Below are 20,542 nucleotides of genomic sequence, written 5' to 3'. Positions count from 1 at the left end.
GTGCCCCCAAACAAAACTTTTTAATAGTTTTTTAAAAAGTCTTTTAAAAAATACAACCTAAAAGACGGATGGGAACAGATATTCATAGCTCATTAAAATAGTAATTAATAGCTAGTAATTATAATAGCTATAATTAATCTACATATACTAACATGGTTAGAGCTCCAAATCACTGATTGAAAAGTGCTACAAGGCCCCTATAAAGTAGGCATTCTTCAGCAAATATAATAATTACATGAAAAGAATACTTGTGAACAAAGCAAAGCTTACTGAATATTTCTAAGTACTTTCACAGACATTACCAATGGTTAAACTAAAGCATAAAAAATGTCCAAAAAGACTAAACTCATAAATATTAATACTTCTAAGGAAACACAAGTCCCAAAAGACTATATATACTCTATAATTCTGTTTATTTAAAGTTCAAAACAGGCAAAACTCAACTATAGTATTAGAAATCAAGTTAAGGATTACTTTTAGGCAGAAAGGACGGTGTAAGAATTCAGAAGATGTATGCAAGGGGCTTCCAGGATGTAGTCAATGTTAGTTTGTGACCTAGGTAGAGGTTTCACAGATGTTTGCTAACTTTGTTAAGTATTTTCTCCTGCTCTACTGCTTGCCATTTAATACTGTTTATAGTGCTATTTATATAAAGTTGTTAATTTCAATATATTTGAATCTATACACATACAATCTGCTGAGTGAACATTTATGTTTTATGCATTTTATGTATCATACTTTATTTTATTTTTACTGAGAGAGAGAGAGAGAGAGAGAGGGAGAGACACTCCACGTACAAGCAGGGGAGGAAGAGGCAGAGAGAGACAGAGACAGAAAATCCCAAGCAGGGTCTAGGCTCAGTGCATAGCCCGATGCAGGGCTTGATCCCACAATCCGGGGGTTATGACCTGAGCCATGCTTAACCAACTGAGCCACCCAGGTGCCCCTGTTTGTATCATCAAATTAATCAACAACAATGAAACATGTGTGATCTAAATCCAGTTTACCTGTGATTTTTTCTTTCCTGGAACACATATTTTCACATTTTTCCCTTTTATCAGAAGAGGTGTTGTTTCAATATACTTCATGACTGCTGTAACTGCCTCTTTAAATTCCATTTCCAAGTAAGCCTAAATAAAATGTATTATACTGTTAGTCAAAAATCTAACTTGTATGACTTGGTACTTTTTGTGGAACATAAAACTATGAAATTACCTCAACCCCTGGTTCCTTTTACCTCTTTTTGTTTTGCTCAAGTGTCATTTGATCTCTATGGTGTTTTCGCACATGAAATGGGACATTTAACCTTATAGAATTTCTACACTATTACCAAGAAAGGACGGGGAAAACAGGGGTCCGTGGCAGGCTTGTGGAACCATGAGACATAGGAGGCATGGCTGAGTAACCAGAGAAGGCAAGATCTGGTCTAGCGGCTTTAAGTCTGACATTTTTAAGTTTCTTGCAACAATGAACACTACCAACTATGTTCTCCTGTTTTGTCTCACAATTTTTTTTAATTTTTTTTGTAGTGTTTATTTATTTTTGAGAAAGAGAGATAAAGTGCAAGCAGGAGAGGGGCAGAGAGAGAGGGAGACACAGAATCTGAAGCAGGCTCCAGGCTCTGAGCTGTCAACAAAGAGCCCGATGCGGGGCTCAAACCCATAAACCCACAAACCCACAAACCGTGAGATCATAACCTGAGCCGAAGTCGGACGCCTATGCAACTGAGCCACCCAGGCGCCCCTTTTCTCACGATTTTATGCTCTACTTAGTCTGGGGTTGTTCATAATTTTAATGAACTTTACTGTGTGAGGCATAGGAATACACAAGTATGGTACACCAAAGTCATTTTTTGCTATAATCTTACCAGTGTGTAAAGCAATGGAAAGCGAACTATAACCCGTCACCTGTTTTCACAAGTAGTTTTTCTGAACAAACCCATGCCCATTCATTTGTATATTATTTATGGCTACTTTTGTATTACAATGGCAGTGTTGAGTATCTTCAATCTTACAGCAAAGCCTAAAATATTTACTATCAGGCCCTTTACAGAAAAAGTTAACCAATCCTTGTTCTAAAGGATATAAAACAGTATGCTGGGACCTTGTTCACTGCAATCTAATCATTTACATTAACTCTCAATTATTAATTATATATGTAGTAAAAGCTACTAAAAGATCCAACATCAGTCTTTATCAAGTAATAACTTTATATGCATTTTGAGAACAGAGACTCACTTCTTTTCTATAAGGAACAACGAGGACATCATTAACTTTTCCAAATGGTTGAAATATTTTCCTAATCTCTTCTTCAGTACAGCCATCCTCTGGTAATTCAGATATAAGAAGAACTGAACCATAATGCGAAGACTGGTCTTTCCGAAGCTATATTTGAATGAAAGAAAATTTTTAAAAAACTGAATTAAGCTGTGAAGTACAATAATAATTCCCAATATAATTTCTGCTACCATTAACCTTAGTCCTTTAAGCAGACTTTTCTAAATATTTTAGCACAATTAAAAAAAATTTTAAATGCTGAAGTAGTAAAAACTGTTTTATATTTTACCACTCAACCCTAACAGTGGTCAGAGTTTATACATACACAATCACAAATGCTCTTTTCTGTTTAGAAGCATTTTATAATAAGCAAGACCTATGGAATAATCTAAAACTACTGAAGAATAGTTTTCTATATGAATCTACAAGGCCTATCACTAATGAAGCTGAAATTACAGCTTTGTTCACTCTGTGTTTTAATAATTGAAATGATATCGGGGCGCCTGGGTAGCTCAGTCAGTTAAGCATTCAACTTCGGCTCACACCATGATCTCGTAGTTCATGAGTTCAAGCCCCACGTGGAGCTGTCTGCTGTTAGCACAGAGCCCACTTTGGATCCTCTGTCGTCCCCCCCCTGCCCCCCACCTCGCACTCTATCTCTTAAAAAATAAACAAAAAAAACTAAGATTTCTAAAAAATAATAATAATAATTGAAATGATATGTAGGGGCACCTGGGTGGCTCAGTCAGTTAAGTATCCGACTTCAGCTCCGGTTATGATCTCACAGTTTGTGGGTTCAAGCCCTGTGTTGGGCTATATGACAGGTCAGAGCCTGGAGCCTGCTTTGGATTCTGTGTCTCCCTCTCTCTCTGCCCCTCCCCAGCTCATGCTCTGTCTCTGTCTCTGTCTCTCAAAAATAAATTTTAAAACGTTAAAGAAATGATACCTAGGTAAGTATAACATTTAAAAAGATTCATATAAAATATGTATAAAATCTGAATACCCTGCAATATGAAATTTATCATCTATGTCAAAAACTGTCTCCCTCTCTCTCTCCCTCTCTCAAAAATAAACACTGAAAAAGTTCCACTGTCACCATCTACAAGTCTTGGGAAAAAATGAAAAGAACATTAAACATTAATTTAGCCTATTCCCCATATTAAAAATTTCTTCCCAACACTCTTCAAAATTGTGTAATTACAGGTAGATCATTTTAAGTGTATCCTTCTAAATATAAGCTCTTTGAAGGCAAGGAATTAGAACTGTTGAAAATATTTAGACAAGAGTAATAGGCACCTAAATACCTGAAGATTTGTTAATACTACAACACACTAAACGTCTGATAATTTGGCCTAAAATTAGCAATTACCCTAATGTTTTCCAGATGATTCATATACTATTTACTATAATAATTAACGTATGTAATAAAATAATACCTCAGGATTATAACTAACAGTCAAAATACAGTCGAAATACACCAATAAATCAGTACCAGAAAATAAGCTGTTCTACACTGGACAAGAGTATTTGACTTCTGAACTATACTTCAAAAAAAATGATCAATTCTCAGTAGAGACTTGTACAGCTTACAAAAACTCATTTATATTGCTGGTGATTACATTCACCTTACCCACCAAAGAGCAAAACTCATCACAACAACCTGTTTGTGTGGCTAGCCAAAACCACCAAACCACCGAAATGTTCTCACTTCTGTTACATCAAATGCCAAACCTCCAGGATTTATTTGTAAGCTATGAGATTTTGAATTATTGGGCTTTTACTAAATTCATAAAACCAACCAATGAAATATTCCATATCAACATACTTCAACAAGTCACAATTTCAAACTTTTAAAATATGAAAATAAAAAATCCAAGCAACTTTTTCTGTCATAATAAGACATGTATATACACAATTGCACTAACAATTCAAGAACTACTGACCTTACGCTGGAGAGAAACAGCTTTATCAGACACTTGTTTACATTCTGGTAATGTGTCATCTTCAATATTCTTGACTTTGTAACGAGTAGAATGTCCCCCTAAATTTGAATCACTCTTTGTAGAGTTTGTAGATTTTACTGATGGCTTTGATCCACTGCCAGTTTTAGGCTTTTGTGCTGGTGAGTGTCCTTTATCAACTGCTTCAAGATGCTTCTGTTTACTGAATTCTGACCCATGCCCGGATCGTTGTACTATATCTTCTAATGCTTTTTTTCTATCTAGTAAAAAGGACATAAATGAAACTTCAACTGAAGAGAACTTAAGGTGGAAACTATCTCATCACATTAGTAAAGAAAAAGGAAGAACTCAAATGCCCAAATACTTATCACATAGAGCTACTGTCAGACCAAACAGGAAGCAAATACACACAAAAAAATTCTGAGTTTTCAATTCTTCACTCATGAGCTTGAGTGGCCCTCAAACTTCCGATTTCAGAATCCCCCTTCACTCTTAAAAACTGAGGACTCCAAAGAGTTTCTGTGTTAAATTTATCAGTATTTACCATATAAGAAATTGAAATCGGAATTTTAAAATATTTACTAATTCATTTAACAATAATAATCTCCTGTGTTAGCATAAATAACATTTTTATGAAAAACAACCTTAATTCTCAAACAAAAAATTAGGTGGAGGAGTAGCACCACTGTGTATTTTCCCAAAGATATTCATGTTGCACTTAAAACCTGAATTATCATATCTGCTTCTGCATCCAGTCTGATAGATACATTATTTTGGTTGAAATGTATAAAGAAAATCCAGCTTCACAGACATGTAGTTGGAAAAGGGAAGACGCTGGAGACCTCTAAAAAGATCTCAGAGGAAACATATATGAGATATTTCTAGAAAGGTCACTAAACCAATATTAAGACACAGATTGAAAATATGAAAAATACCAAAAAAATTTTAAATTAACTCACGGCCAAACTAAGATGTTTGCCTAGCCATGGTTTTTAAATTTGATTCTGGGTAGACAGATAAACTCTCCCACATTTCTTCTGATACTTAATAAAAGAAGATCAGACTAGGTTGGGATGTGGGTCAATTTCACATAGAAATTCTAAACACAGAAATGAAATATTCCATTTTATTAGAAGGGCTAAGGCAAATTGCGCAAAATGTCAACTTTGGTTAAATCTTGACAGTAGCATACACGTCACCATTTCAAACTTATTAAAAATATAGAAATAAAAATTTCAAAAAAAAAAACCAACTGACAAATTCAGTCAAAATAAGTAGATCTATTATTCACATCCATAAGTGTACCTGATGATTTCACTGATCTCCGTGATGTCCTTTCAGGGCTAACTGATCGATAGCATTTTGGACTACCTCTAAATGGATTTCTCATTCGATATGGTGAACGGGATCTGGATCTGTATCTAGAAATGAAACGATGGCAAATTCTTGGACTTCGACTTCTTGGTCTGTATATATAGCGTATTGGGCTTCGAGATCGACGGAATCTGTGACTTGAGCTTGATCTCCTAGAATGTCTAGGACTGGGGGAATGAGAACGTCTTCTTGGAGTTTCATTTTCTTTTCTATTGCCTTCATTTCTACAAAGAATGGGTGAGGGGGGATCAAAAGATTCAGCAATTTAATGTAAATTTAGGTTATATTAAATAACAAAAGTCACTTTTTTTTAATGTTTATTTTTATTTAGAGAGAGAAAGCGCCAGTGGGGAGAGGGCAGTGAGAGAGGGAGAGAGAGAATTCCAAGGAGGCTCCGTGCTGTCAGCGCAGAGCCCAGTGCAGGGCTCAAACCCACAGTGAGATCATGACCTGAGCCAAAACCAAGAGTCGGATGCTTAACCAACTGAGCCATCCAGGCATCCCCCGAAGTCCCTTCTTAACAACAGATTATTAACAATACCAAACTCTGATACCATATATTTATTTAAAACAAAAAACCTATGTTATGGTGCAATTCAGCCTTGTAGATAAATAAGAAACAAACAAATGTTTATCCCTCTAATTGCTTGGATCCCAGTTTTGCTAATATACAGACAATACCCTTCATCAATTTCCTGAGCTTTTCCTATATCACAATATAGACAATTATGTATTGAAAGTATTAAGTTATATAAAGAATTTAAGAAACGACTTACATAAACAAATGCTTTTCAACAATTTTTCCTGAGAGATTATACCAGCTACAAATATTAAAGTCTTTGACTGCTGTACTTGTATATACATACATTAAATAGGTACCTCCTAGGGAATATAAAGCTTATAATGAAACCATTCCTAGCCTTCAAGGCATTTATAACATAAGATCCCCGAAACATAAAATAATAACAAACGCATAAAGTATCTTCAGGAAAGACTAAAAAAAATAAAAACCAGAAGTTCACAGAGGTGAGCTATCATACTTAAGCTGGGTAATTAAAGATTCATAGAGATTGCTGCATTTGTCTGATGTTTCAAAGTGAAAACAATCAAAACAGGAACTCAAAAAGAATACCTTTAAAAAAAAAATACCTGTTTACTTTTAAGAGAAAAATTAAGTCTCAACAACACCACTATTCAAAAAAGAATTACCTTCTTGATGGGAGGATCTCAGGATTCCAATCAGGATACCTATTTTGAGAATAAACAGTATTAATGAACAGTTGAAATGAGACTATAAGTTTCAATTAATCTTTCCCTGCAATGTATCAGGACTATTCAAAACCTAAGTTTACATAATTTATTAGTAGATTAATATATGAAAATTTTCTTGGAAGTAAAGTATTTGAGTGTCTAATTCAAGAAATAATCAAAGCATTACTCTAGTAGGCATTTCAAGGAAAAGAAACACATTCTCAATTTTGAAGACTTCAAAGTTTACTTAAGTAAAATAGGGAATACACATAAAAGTGTGTAGAGGTACAGAATTGGTACATGACACAAGTTTAGGTGGAGGTTAAAAGACAAAGACAGTTCATGCACTTTGCAGAACTCCAGGGGACACAATTCTATAGAATACAACATGTATGGAGCCCTTTACACTGTACCTAGTGGTTCTCGAAAAGACACATCTGGTGGGAAGAATCGGGAGAATTTGCAGAAAAGGCTGTTTTCCAGGTAGCCCTTTAAGGTCTACCAATAGGCATGGATCAAGGTAGGTTTCATTAAGTGGCGATACATAAAAGAATTTAGAGGCAAAATAAGTATTCTATTCCAGGAACTGGTCTGGCTGCAGCATGGAAATGATGAAAAGCAATTATGAGGGGAAAAACCTGCAACGGTGGCTCAGAATTACAAACGGTGAAGGTCCTAAAGGTAAGGAGGGTGCACATTAAGTAAAAGGCAATAGGGGACCAATAAACATTTCTGAAATGAAAGAGAACACAAGAATTTTTCACAACGACTAGAAATAAATATCTGGAATTATGGGGAAAGATGAGGACTAAGATACTGAAAAATCAGGCATGCAGAAGTCACATATAGCACAAAGACTGTGTGAGACTAACAGAGAATACAGTTTATAGGAAAAAAGGGGCTGAGGACACCAACACTCAAGAGTAACGCAAAGACAAACCAATAAAAGAGATTAAGAAACCACAGGAAAAAAAAGTAGAAGGAACAGTAACATCATAGAAGTCTAAGAAAAAGACATCTTCATCCGCAACTTTTCTAGAGAATCTGAACTTGGAAGGTTAATTGGAAATTTTGGAAAAAATTTTAAATTGGAAATTAAATCATTAAGCCAATTAATATTCAAAAACACAATTTCAATAACCAAGAGGAGCGCCAGGTAAGGAAATGGAAGCAGCCGACTCTTACAGCAAGTCACCTGGCAGGAAAATAAAGTCAGGTCAAAACCACAGTAAGGTAAAATGGCTTTTATTTGTTACTATTTGTCTCAGACAATGTTAGCAGGTTAACTCAACAGCAATTCTCAACTTCCTTCTCACTTGCCTGCCTCTACTACAAAGGCTAAAAAAAGCTAAATATTTGCTTTCCTAGCCTCCTTAGAACATAGCCAGTGATAGGTTCAAACGAATGAGACATAGGTGCAAAACCACTGGCAAAATTCTTCCTGCTTCTTGCCCCCTTCTTCCTGCTTTGAGAAACATGATGCCTAAAGCATCTTGTAACTATAAGGTGACAAACTATGAAGACAAAAAAAAAGTTAACTTTAATCCAGCATATCCATCACCCAGCATCAACAATTGTCAAAACATGAATAACTGTTTCATTTACACTTACCCTTTACTTTATTACCATCTAAGAAGATAAATTTCTGGTCTATGATATAACATTTAACAATAAGACCTCTAGGGCACCTGAGTGGCTCAGTTGGTTAAGCATCTGATTCAGTTTCGGCTCGGGTCATGATCTCACAGTTCACAGGTTCGAGGCCCACATCCGGCTCTGTGCCAATAGCACAGAGCTGCTTGGGATCCTCTCTCTGTCCCTCCCCTGCCTGCACACGCGCTCTTTCACTCAATCTCTCAAAATAAATAAATAAACTTTAAAAATAAACAAATCAATCAATAAAAGCAAGACCTCTGGAAGCGCTTAGCTAGCTCAGTCAGTAGAACATGTGACTCTTGATCTCAGGGCTGTGAGTTCGAGCCCCATGTTGGGTGTGGAGATTACTTAAAAATAAAATCTTAAAAAAAAAAAAGGCAAGCCCTCTGGAATCAAACAATGCTAGGTCTAAGTATACATGCTGACATTTAATGACCATGCATCTGAAACCCAGTTACTTAATGTGAGTAAGCTTTAGCTTTCTCACATGCACAATGCTAGAAATATAGCTGCTTGTCAACACAGAGGTTATTAAGTTCCTTGAGCTCTCCAGTTTATGGATTCACAAGATCTTGAGGGCCACTGTTCAAGAGTTAGTAGTAATGTTTTGGATCCTCATTAGGCTGACTGCTAAAATACATGTTCTTGTCTCTGCTGCCAGGGCAGGAAGATAAAACATATATACTATTCTTCAAGTAGAGTTTGGACTATCTATATATTGTCTAACTAGTTTAAAATGTGTTTCAGAAGCATGGTACTCCTCGCAAAGGCAGTACAGCATAATGCCTAAGAACAAGAACCTAAGAGACATTACCTATGTCCCAATGTGATCAGTGTACACATCACCAATAGTTTTTGTGACAAAAAGTTCAATCTCAATTTAATTATAAGGAAACAAACAGAAAATACAAAATGTACTTTTGGAACATTCTACAAGACAACTTTCCTGGATGTTTCAAAAGAAGTCAACGCTGTGAAAGCATTCCTCTCAAAAAAATAAATGAATGAAATGAAATGAAACGAAATGAAATGAAATGAAACAAAACAGGCAGAGTAGGCTGTTCTAGCTTAAGAGACTGTAATGCATGAATCTTGACTGAATCTCAGATTGGGAGTGTGGTTGGGGGATAGGCAGGGATTCATTGTGGTTATAACAGATAACCATTGTAGAAAAATTTCCTTACTCTTAGAGGAGACAGATGTTGAATTGAGGAGTGATGTTACCATAACGTTTGTAATTTATTTTCAAATAGTTCAAAAAAGTTTGTATAAAAATAAAATAAATGTGGCAAATGATAATAATTGGTGAATAAAGATGAATACATGAATGTTTACTATCCTTTCAACTTTTGCAGCTTAGAAACTTTTCAGAATAATATGTTGAGTGTAAAAGGGGGGGGGAAGGAGGAAAGATCCATGGCTAGACAGACTAGTTGTGCCGATGATTTGCTGTGAGATAGCAAGGAAAACGACTCTCTGTGCCTTAGTTTCCTTCATGGTAAAATCACAAATAATCATTATATATACATTTCAAAAGGTTACTGTGAAGATTAAATTGTGTAAAGGACTTAGAATTAGGCCCAGCATACAATAATAAGAATATAGCTATTATTCTTCATTATTAATACTAAAATTCTGATGTAATGTATCTTTTCTCAGGTTAACCAACTACTCTTGTGGTATATTCCAGGAAGATCCAACAAAGACAAAGAGAGGAAAGAGGTAATAAACCTTAAGAACTAAGAACCTAAATATACATCAGCAGAGGAATGTCTATATAGATTAAGGTACAGAAACAAAAGGAACAGAATGTAACTTAAAAAAACAAAGAATATAGTAGCATATATTTTCCCATGGAATGATCCCAAGCACCTAATCAAATCCATTTTTTTGGTCATTATTTTTTTGCAGTGTAGAAAAAGTCAAGAAGGTATTATTCAAGAGCACATAACCTGAAAAAGGTAAAAATGTAGGCTGGAGTAATTAAGTGGCAGGCACAGAAAGCACTTTAAAATCAGGTCCTAAGTACAAGAAACAACAACAACAACAACAACAACAAAAAACCAGAAGGCTTTAATAGGCATACATGTCATTTCCTCTAGTAAACTGATGGCAGTATACGTAGCTAGAATCCCCTTATTAGCATTAATGCCTACCTATAACAAATAACTCACTCCCACTTAAATCCCTCACCTTCATAAGAATTAGACATCCTACTGGGTATCTGAGAAAATTTATGGTTTAAGAGAGATCTTCCATTTACAGTGCTAGCTAAGCCCATCTAATTCAGATGACAAATTATCTCCATAAGTTAACTTATGCTTGCACAGCATCTATATAGGGCAGCAACTCCTATCTCTACTCATATACAGTCTATATGATTCAGGTAGGGCTTATTATCACACTCAACAGCAGGAGCAAGGACATGACACCAACACAGGTAGAGTACCCAATTCTTACAACCATTATACCTGATTTCAAGATGGACAACTAATTCAAAGTAGACCAAAAGAGTCAAACCAAGGACTTATGAGGAAAGATGTTTTTTTGAGGGTTATTGTGTGTTTCTATTTTGGTTTTAACTCCTGGAATTATTAACTATACAGTTCCCTTAAGTCTGAAACTATGGGGGTCATTTTGCTTTGTATAGGAAGTGTACCTGGGATCTCACAAGGCCAAAGCAGAAGAGAACAGCCAAAGAACAAAAACATTTGACTGCTTTGATTTTTGTTTCAGTCTCCAAATTCAGCTGTTCCTGAAACTAGAACCACTTCTTAAATTTCCCAGTTGTATACGCTAATACATTTCCTTACTTTAGAAACTACTTTGAGGGGCACCTCGGGAGCTCAGTCGGTTAAGTGTCCAACTCTTGATTTTGGCTCAGGTCATGATCTCATGGTTTGTGAGGTTCGTGAGATTGAGCCCCACGTTGTCAGGCTCTGCCCTAACAGGGCAGAGCCTACTTGGGATTCTCTTTCCCCCCCTTCTCTGCCCCTCCCCAACGCGCATGTGCTCTCTCTCAAAATAAATAAACTTAAGAAAAAAAAACTACTTTGAGTTGTTTATCGTTTATGACCAGAAGAGTCCTGAATAATCTCAAAAAATTTTGGTGATGTTTTCATAAAGAACAAAACCAAATCCCAAACCAGCTGCACAAAAATCATTTCACCCAAAATGTTACTCTCATGTTTAGTATGTCAGTTTTAGTGACCAGTAACTTGACACACAACTATATTAGCACGTTTAATGACGGCAGGAGGAATACAATTTAATTTTGTTACGCCAGGGTTACAAGAGGTTCCTCTTAAAGTCTACCTACTGGGATTACATTAGGAGGGATTCAGAAGAAAAGATCGTATTTAATTCTCTCCTTTTGGGAAAAGATTAAATATACTTTATAAAGTATTTCAAACAGGCAATAATTTTCTCAAAATATTTTTCTCTAAAGTACCACACAAATGGTATCAAATGGTTCAAGTCACACTTGAACATGAACTATTTTGTAAATTTGCTACCTATAAAAAAGAAAAACTTGTTCTTACTGTTGACGTAGCTGGCGGCAGCTCTCAATATGAGTAGATGTATTTTGATGCTGAATCCAATCCTATTGTAAAAGGAGAAAAGTGCTGAAATTAGAATATTCCTCACACTGACTAATGAAATTAGGCTTTTAAAAATGACACAGGATACTTGTTTTTTCAAAAATTAACAAATCTAATTATAAATAACATTTGACTACTCATTAGTATTTCACAAAAATAAAAGGCCTCTAAATAAAGGCACTCAATACCAGACCTCATTGATGCCATTTTGAAACATTTTAGTATAGAACACATTTAAAAAATCATACCCATGGACACTCATTTTGAAATCAAATATATACTTAAACTTGGGGAAAAAAAAGCGTTGGTCAGAAATAATTCATCTCAAATATAAAAATACTCCAGAGAACACCAAAAACTCTATAATAAAACAGTATCTGAAATGGCATCTTCAAAACATAGTGTACACAACTTGTATCTCTAAATTCAAGCTAACAACATCAACAACAAAAACTCCTACCTCTTAGGCCAGTACCATTCCAAACAAGGTACCCACTATATTGACAAAGGATAAGATTAGTAAAAATATGAAAAACTGCTGATTAAATCTAATTTATTTTCAGGACTTACGGGAAAATAACACTATTTCAAAGACACAATATCCCTTACATATAGAGCTTTACAATGAACAAAATTCTCTCTTAATACATTACTTAATTTACAAATCTGCCCTAAAATTACATTCTATACCCATAAATAGTTCCTGGAAGATACAGCCGATTAAAAAAAAAAACAAAAGACAATACACTTTTCAAAGACACAGTCCCCCAAGTGAAAGTTAAAAGCAACATTATTACCGAATGATTTATTGTTTGTCTAGCATTTGGACAAGCAAAAAACTTACTAAACAGTTTTATATTTTAAAATGTTCCTTGAGGAAAATGTTATTCATATCCATTTCAAAAACATTTTAGTATGTCATTGCTACAAACTAGACGTTTCCACAGTTAAAACCACAGTTGACGCTAATTTTGGAATCTGCCTTGTCAAAAACTGTATGAACACAAGTGCATGCTATCTGCAATACATAGCAACAGATTATGAAAAACCCTAAACTATTTCATTAAGCCATGGAACTCATTGTGAATTGCAAAGAAGAAATGTCTGCATATCCTGCTCAACGCTACAAAACAGAAACCACAAGAGTCTCTAGTACTCCTAAACCCATGTCTTTGACGTTAACTGGACATTGTTTACATCAAACAGACACACTGGCAAGTAGTGGGTTGGGCATGATTTATTCAGCGACAAAGTGTTTTGTTTGAATAAGTTGCCATCATTTAACAATCCAGAGATTTTATCCCCAAATCCAGACTTACAGCTTTTCTTGAAAAAATACTAAATATGTATTCTGTACAGCAACTATCAGCTAATGCTGATGGCTGCCCTATTTAAGGCACACTCTCCAGTTTCACATATACGTTCATATATATGTGTATCGATACATATACATATGCATATACATATACGTATATATGTGTGTGTGTGTATATATACACACATATATACGTATATGTATATACACTCTCTCTTCTGTTTAACAGGCTCACTTCACTCACTGACATTACTTGCTTTAAGCTCAGTAAATATACCTATGCCACCCAAATTTCTAGACTCTCTAGTAAGGGTATCCAGATTAGATTAAGGGTCCAAAGCAGTACTACCTCTCCAGAGAAAAAGTGGTATCACCTACTAAGCAGGAAATATCGTAAGCACTGTAGACTTGAGTGGGTCCAGAATCAAACTGTGAAAATACCTACCCATGTAAGAGCTCACTCTATCCTCCAACTACCTCAAAAATCTTTTATGTCAATTAGTATTTTCTCAAACTGAATTATTTCAGTCTGAAAGACAGCTTCTAAACCAAGGATAGCCCAAAAAACTTCTAAACCAAGGACAGCTCCTCCTCTAACATCTGAAAACCAATTTAGAAAAATACATTTCACATTCCGCTGTTGCCTTTTTCAGGCTATAGTTTTAAAGATTCAGCATGGGGAACATATTTGTCAAACGTTACTTTGCAAGAAAAAAATTGCAATTGGTAATTTACATTTATTGGCTACATTATTTACAAGGTCATTTACAAGGCAGGAAGATATATCACACAGAAACGAGAGGTAGTTTATACCATCTAAGTCCATGTTCACAAATCCCTATCATTTGATCATCCAGTAGTGAAGAATTCATTAGTTAGATCCATTATGCTGTTCTGTTAAAAATGTATGTGTTTTTTGTTTTGTTTTAAATGATGATCTCTGTGAACTCTAAAGCATCACTAAATGATTTCTTTTCCTAAGTTTTACTTTTATCATATTCACCCAGACTTTCACCATCTTACACTTGAGGAACTAGGGAAGCCTCATATTCAGTGCCCTATCTTATGTCTTCTCATTCCTGTATACCCTACATACATCTGCCAGATTTATCTCTCTAAAATACACTTTGAACATGTCACTTTTCATATCAAGAACCTTAAATAGCTTCTTAGTGCCTCTCACCTCAAGTCTAAACACCTTAAGCTAAGTTTTTGAAGGCTCTTGGTACTTACTATTGTTGCTGATGTCTGAAATGTCATCCATCTTCCCCTAGGTATATTTGAAGCCTACTCATCATTCAAGACCCATATTTAATCTACTCCATGAAGTCTTCCCTCCCCAATACTTCTAGTCCAGACAGACTCAATGCAGTTAGTCACTGTCACTCAATCTCCTCCAACTAGACTACAGAAGTCTTTTGATGTCAGAAAGTACATTTATACTTTTTTTCTTTTGTTTTCTCTTTATCTATATAAGAGATGGTAACTAAACTTACTATAAGAAATATGGAACATATCATGAATTTGCATGTCATCCTTGCACAGGGGCAATGCTAATCTCTGTATCATTCCAATTTTAGTATATGTGTTGCCCAAGTGAGCACTATTTATACTTCTTTTTAATTATATGCTGTTAAATACACAAAAGGTATTGATAAATTTTTAACACTGGCCTGAATGGATATAAGCCTAAATTCCATACAGAAATATTAAATCTCTCACCCCTACAGCATACCCAAACAAGTCAAATACAATCACCAAACCATTTGTTGACCTCTAATTTTTTAAATTCCTTAGATATGTTATTTTTCTCTTCAATGAGACTGTTTAAACTGCTTAAGACCAACATCTTCATTTTATATGGTTCTCATTTCTGCCCAGCATCTAATATAGTCATGTACAAAACTGATAATCAGTAAACACCTACTGAATAAACATACACCTTTTCCATTCTACAAAATAAATATTAAAACTTTAAGGGGCACCTGGGTGGCTCAGTCGGTTGAGTGTCTGACTTTGGCTCAAGTCATGGCCTTATGGCTCATGAGTTCGAGCCCCATGTCAGGCTCTGTGCTGACAGCTCAGAGCCTGAAGCCTACTTTGGATTCTGTGTCTCCCTCTTTCTCTGCCCCTCCCCTGCTCACACTCCCTCAAAAATAAACATTAAAAAAAATTAAAACCTTAAGTTCTTTATTTTAAAGATACCTTTCTTGGATTCATCATGACTAATTAAAAGTTCAAATGGAATACAGAAAGCCTATTTATTATTCAATTCAGGGCTTAGGACTGCTTAAAAACTATAAGAACGATGAATTATTCTGAAATTTTTTAAGACTTGGCTATCTCCCTTGATAAGGAAGGCAACTATTATTTATTTAGAACTCAGCAAATGTGACTAAAATGCGGGAAAATGCTGCTTTCCTTTGCTGGAGTTAACAAAATCATCAGCTGAAATCTGGTAAATGGGTATTACAAAGACAGTAAAAGGGCAGCACTGGAAGGAGAAAAAAACAAGACAATTAACACCTATAGGTTTTTAAGCCTATTCATAGTATACTACCAATTATATGCCCTTGAATCAAACTTTATTCCTGTGGGAAGTACAATTCCTTCCTGACCATTTGTAATATAAATCTATAAATCACATTAGTAAACAGAAGAAACACTGATTTCCAAACATGTATCAGTAAATAAAACATACTGGGAAATTCCTATACAAATCCAACAATTACAGTTGACCCTTGAACAGACACAGGTTTAAAGTGCACAGGTCCACATGGATTTTTACAGTACAGATATATTTTCTCTTATGGTTTTCTTAATACCATTTATTCTCTAGCAGTATTACTTATTATTGTAAGAATACAGTATATAATACATTTAACACACAAAACGTATTAACCAACTATTTGTTTGTCAGTAAGGCTTCTAGTCAACAGTAGGCTGTAGTTTAGGGAGTCAAAAGTTATAACTGGACTTTCAACTGCACAGGAGTTGGCATCTCCAAACCCCAAGTTGTTCAAGAGTCAACTGTACTATCAAACAGTACATTCTACATTACTCTTCAGCACCTCTATAAAATACTTCCTTCTAACTATACTTCCCATGAAGGTACCTAAGGCCTTTTTAAAGATTTTTTTTCTCTCTAAATGTCTACCATTTTACACTATTCTCTAGCCCACAGCTGGTCCCCAAATAAATACTCTTTTTTTCCCCAAACAATTCCTCTTGACTCAATTTTGCTATGGATTAAGTCATTTTAGAAATCTCCTCATGAAACATTAGAAATCCTTGTCTAACTAGAGTCAGAAAATATTTAAATCAGCATTAACTGTCTTTTAGCCCAAGACAGGTAGACACATGCAAGGCTACAATATACTATCTCTTAAAAGTATGCAGTACAAGTTTTTTATTCCATTTTTAAAATATTTTTATAGTAACAGATTCTATTTAGACAAAGTTCACTCATGTGGAATTGTTTTATAAGTACACAACTTATGTTATATAAATTTTATGTTGAATGGATTTTCTAGGAGAACTAATCAAAAGTTCAAAGTAAATGACAAACTATGTGGTATGCCCAGACACAGGAATACAGAAGGTCTAACACTCAATTCAGTACTTAGGCCAGGGCTATTTAGATTACAACTAAACGGTGATGTTGCAATCAATTATTTCTGCCATTTCCTCAATGCCTAGTTAACACCAGCATAAATATGAAAATTCAGAGGAAATTTGGGCGCTGAGTATCATTATACAGTGATCTTTAAAAACACTCACCTTCAAATGACTACATTCTACGTTACACAGAGAACACAAATGTGGAAATATTCTTGGAGACGCTGCATAATAATCATTCATCATAGAGGGAGTTGGAAGTCTCTTCATCTTCTGGGCATCAGCATGTGAAAACTTTGGTAACCATGATGCTTTCACAATCCCAAAGGGAGACTGAATGGGAATGTCAGCCTCTGACTGGTAATTCTTTTTACTTCCTCCTGATCCATGTACGTTAGATGAATTAATCACAGGTTCACGTGGGATCCGCTCTTGTTGGCTTACAGCTGAAATTAATTCTGATGAAAAAGGTTGCTGGCTCATTGATGGAGGAATAAGAGACTGATTCATTGTCTGGTTAACTGTTTGGCTAATGGATTGACTGACGGATTTGACAGGTTCAAGGACTGACTGTCCTGAAATGTGTAAGCCTGACATCTTAGTTCCACTCTCAACTGGGAAAAAGGACTGATTATTAGAGGACTCACTGGGGAAGTCCATCTGTCGAAACACATCTTCAACAGGAAACATAGAATTACATATCACATTTGGAGTGGGAACAGATGCAGAAATGCTCTGCTGTGACCGAAATTCATTCTTGACCTCATCTGTTGGAATTTCAGGATCATAAATACGTACTTCAAGTGGATCTTCTGTGTAGCCATATTTGCTTGCATGCCCATAATCAATCACATTACTCGAAACTGCCTCATTACCAAGCGTTTCTTTACTTCTGCTCTGAGAAGGTAAATTAGGTAATCGGCGCCCCATTTTACGCATCCTTATATCCCTCAAGATTAATGGCATATTTTCAGGAGTTAGCTGTTCATCAGGATAGCGACTGAGTTCTTCTAAGTCTTCATTAGATAATCCAAAACTTGCTAAGATACTTGAGGCACTCTCTTTTGTATAGCGGCTCTGTACTTGAGGACTCTGTTCTGTAACCTGTGTTATAGAACTCTGTTTCACTCCCACTGATGCAGATATATGAGGCTCATCATCCCACCGGCTACCATGAGGCTTCCCCTTCTTTTGTTGTGCTTCGTGAAAATCCAATTTTTCTTTGGTCAATCTTGGATCAGTTCGATGCTGAGTTACCTGAACATTCATTCTCTGTGGTCCCATGTTCTGATAAGATTCATGGCCAGCAAATCTGTGTGGAATTCCACGAGCTCTCCCTGCTGGGTAAAATCTTGGAAGACCCATGGATCCAGGCCTCATAAATGGTCCTGGAGGCCTCATCCCAGAAGGGTTAGGTGCTCGTGGCCTCTGAAGTGGAAAGTTTCCTCGAGGATTAAACCTGGGTCTCGACATGGCTATTTTCAAGAAAGCCTGATTTAATAAAGTATAAGGTGGTGTTGAACTATGTGAGGCAACGGCATTCAGCTGCTGAAGCGCCAATTGAGTCTTAATCTGAGCAAAGTGCAAAGGAGATGGGCCCAACAGAAGTGGGTTTGCAATGCCCAGGTTCAAGGAATTCACAAGTGGTGCGAAATTTTCCAAGAATAACACAAAGCTGAAAGTTAAAACACAAATATTAGATCATTTTAACTCAAACTACTTCATGAAGTGGGTTCTACAGCCAGTGTAAAACATTTTGAAACAAAGCCATGAAACCATTCTCCATTTCATATACTTTTAGAGTGTTTATGAGAATTGTTAACTTTCCCAAAAAGGTTCTCTTCTTTTCTTTCCCGAATCCAGAACACAAACCCCAAAACTCAAGCCAGAGTTCACGTACAAAGTGTTGCACTGGGTGCTGTCCTAGGTGCTGAGCAGTAATTAACAACTCCTTTTAAATAATCTTGAAAAATATTGGGGATTTATTTCACACTTTGTTACTGGAAAAAAAAGATAAAGGCATTAAAACACTGGAAATACACATACACTTAATATGTATGTTATGTACAAACCAGGAAAACAGAAACTGTAAGCCTAAAATTTTACAAGACCCACTTCTCTAAGACACAGTCTTCCCTGGAATAACATCTTACAAATTTCGTATAGCAATTAGACTATGCTTAAGTTCTGTCGTTAAATAGGTGTTTCTTTTAAGATGAAAACTTGTCACCAATAACTCAACTAGAGTCTGACAAGAGTGCAGTAGCGTGGCATTGATTATAACATACAACATAACAGGTAGCACAACCACGTTATATTTCTCTCAGATTCCCTCCACAACGTGAGGCATATAGGCAAATATATACAGATAATAGCAATGGCTAACTTTATACTGTTCGTGTGCCAGTAACTGTTCGAAGTGCTTCACATGGATTGATTCATTTAATTCTCACAACAGCCCCTTGAAATATGTAGTTTCACAGACAATGATACTAAAGCACAGAGAAGTTAAATAACTTGCACAGGTAATAAGCAACCAGCCTCAGATTTGCACTCAAGGTGCCCTATAATGCATGCTCCTAACCACTAAGAGATGTGAGCAAGAATATCTTGCAGTTCCCAGGCACTCTATTAAACTGGTTGCTGTCCAGCCATCAGAGCACAGCACAACTCATTCCAAGCTGATTCTCACAGAAAGACTTTAGCTATCATTCAGGACCAAGGTCAGCAGCCACCGAGCTTGTCTTTCCTCTGCCAGTTTAAAAAAAAAAACAAAACAGATTGTCTGTTTTCCATTAGGTCCCTACTTTTATACCTGATAGAAATGCAAGGTGGGAAACATGAGGTCTCCAGGCATCTACACCTACAATGAAAATCCACACTATAGATCCTATTTGAAGATCACCACTTTCTAGGGACACATGGGTGGCTCACTTGCTTATTAAGCCTCTGACAGCTCAGGTCATGATCTTGCAGTATGTGAGTTCGAGTCCTGCGTTGGGCTCTGTGCTAACAGCTCAGAGCCTGGAGCCTGCTTTGGATTCTGTGTATCCCTCTCTCTCTCAAAAATAAATTTAAAAAACCTTTTAAAATTAATAAAATAAAAGATGTTATGAAGATCATCACTTTCTGGCTCAAGCTACAACTTCATCGATAATTCCACTATACCCTTTTATTTATACATAATGTTAGTGAAATGTTAATTAAGCTAAGAAATGGGCTTTATCCGGTTAACACACTCTCTTCCAACCATCTCTTCCAATCAAAACAAACAAAACAACTCTGCCTGAGACCTGACTTACTTGATTTTACTCATCCTTCAAGGTCAGCCTCCATTAAACCTTTCTTGATCACCAAGGCCCAGAGTGAGTATTCCAACAAACTCTTGTTTGTTGCTTGTACCATTTGGGACTCCTCCATTTTACTATGCTTTTGCGTTTGTCTGTGTTGTCTTTTTCAACTATCAACCATTAATTAAAAGTATATATT

The 20,542-nt window shown here is 35.8% G+C and overlaps 1 protein-coding gene and 1 non-coding gene across 6 annotated transcripts in view; both read right to left on the bottom strand.

Moving 5' to 3' along the window:
* Nucleotides 1-18,728, bottom strand: part of ZNF638 (zinc finger protein 638) — a 70,741-nt gene extending 52,013 nt beyond the window's left edge. For 3 of the 5 annotated variants that reach the window (XM_049651665.1, XM_049651667.1, XM_049651669.1), the window contains exons 1-7: nucleotides 17,216-18,624; nucleotides 12,061-12,122; nucleotides 6,821-6,859; nucleotides 5,543-5,835; nucleotides 4,220-4,497; nucleotides 2,238-2,384; nucleotides 1,008-1,130 (exon numbers count right to left, since the gene is read on the bottom strand). In XM_049651665.1, the coding sequence (XP_049507622.1) occupies nucleotides 1,008-1,130; nucleotides 2,238-2,384; nucleotides 4,220-4,497; nucleotides 5,543-5,835; nucleotides 6,821-6,859; nucleotides 12,061-12,122; nucleotides 17,216-18,526 (2,253 nt within the window). In that variant the 5' untranslated portion in view covers nucleotides 18,527-18,624. Of the gene's footprint in view, nucleotides 1-1,007; nucleotides 1,131-2,237; nucleotides 2,385-4,219; nucleotides 4,498-5,542; nucleotides 5,836-6,820; nucleotides 6,860-12,060; nucleotides 12,123-17,215 lie in introns of all 5 variants that reach the window. The other 2 variants (XM_049651670.1, XM_049651666.1) reach the window with 2 other exon arrangements.
* Nucleotides 14,936-15,039, bottom strand: LOC125937228 (U6 spliceosomal RNA). The gene has a single exon (XR_007462312.1). It is a non-coding gene; the product is annotated as a U6 spliceosomal RNA (small nuclear RNA).
* Nucleotides 18,729-20,542: the final 1,814 nt, after the last annotated feature.

The sequence above is a fragment of the Panthera uncia genome, assembly GCF_023721935.1.
Source record: "Panthera uncia isolate 11264 chromosome A3 unlocalized genomic scaffold, Puncia_PCG_1.0 HiC_scaffold_11, whole genome shotgun sequence".
Taxonomy (NCBI): Eukaryota; Metazoa; Chordata; class Mammalia; order Carnivora; family Felidae; genus Panthera; species Panthera uncia.
Note: the sequence above shows the minus strand (reverse complement) of the source record. Positions and strands in the feature narration are given on the sequence as shown.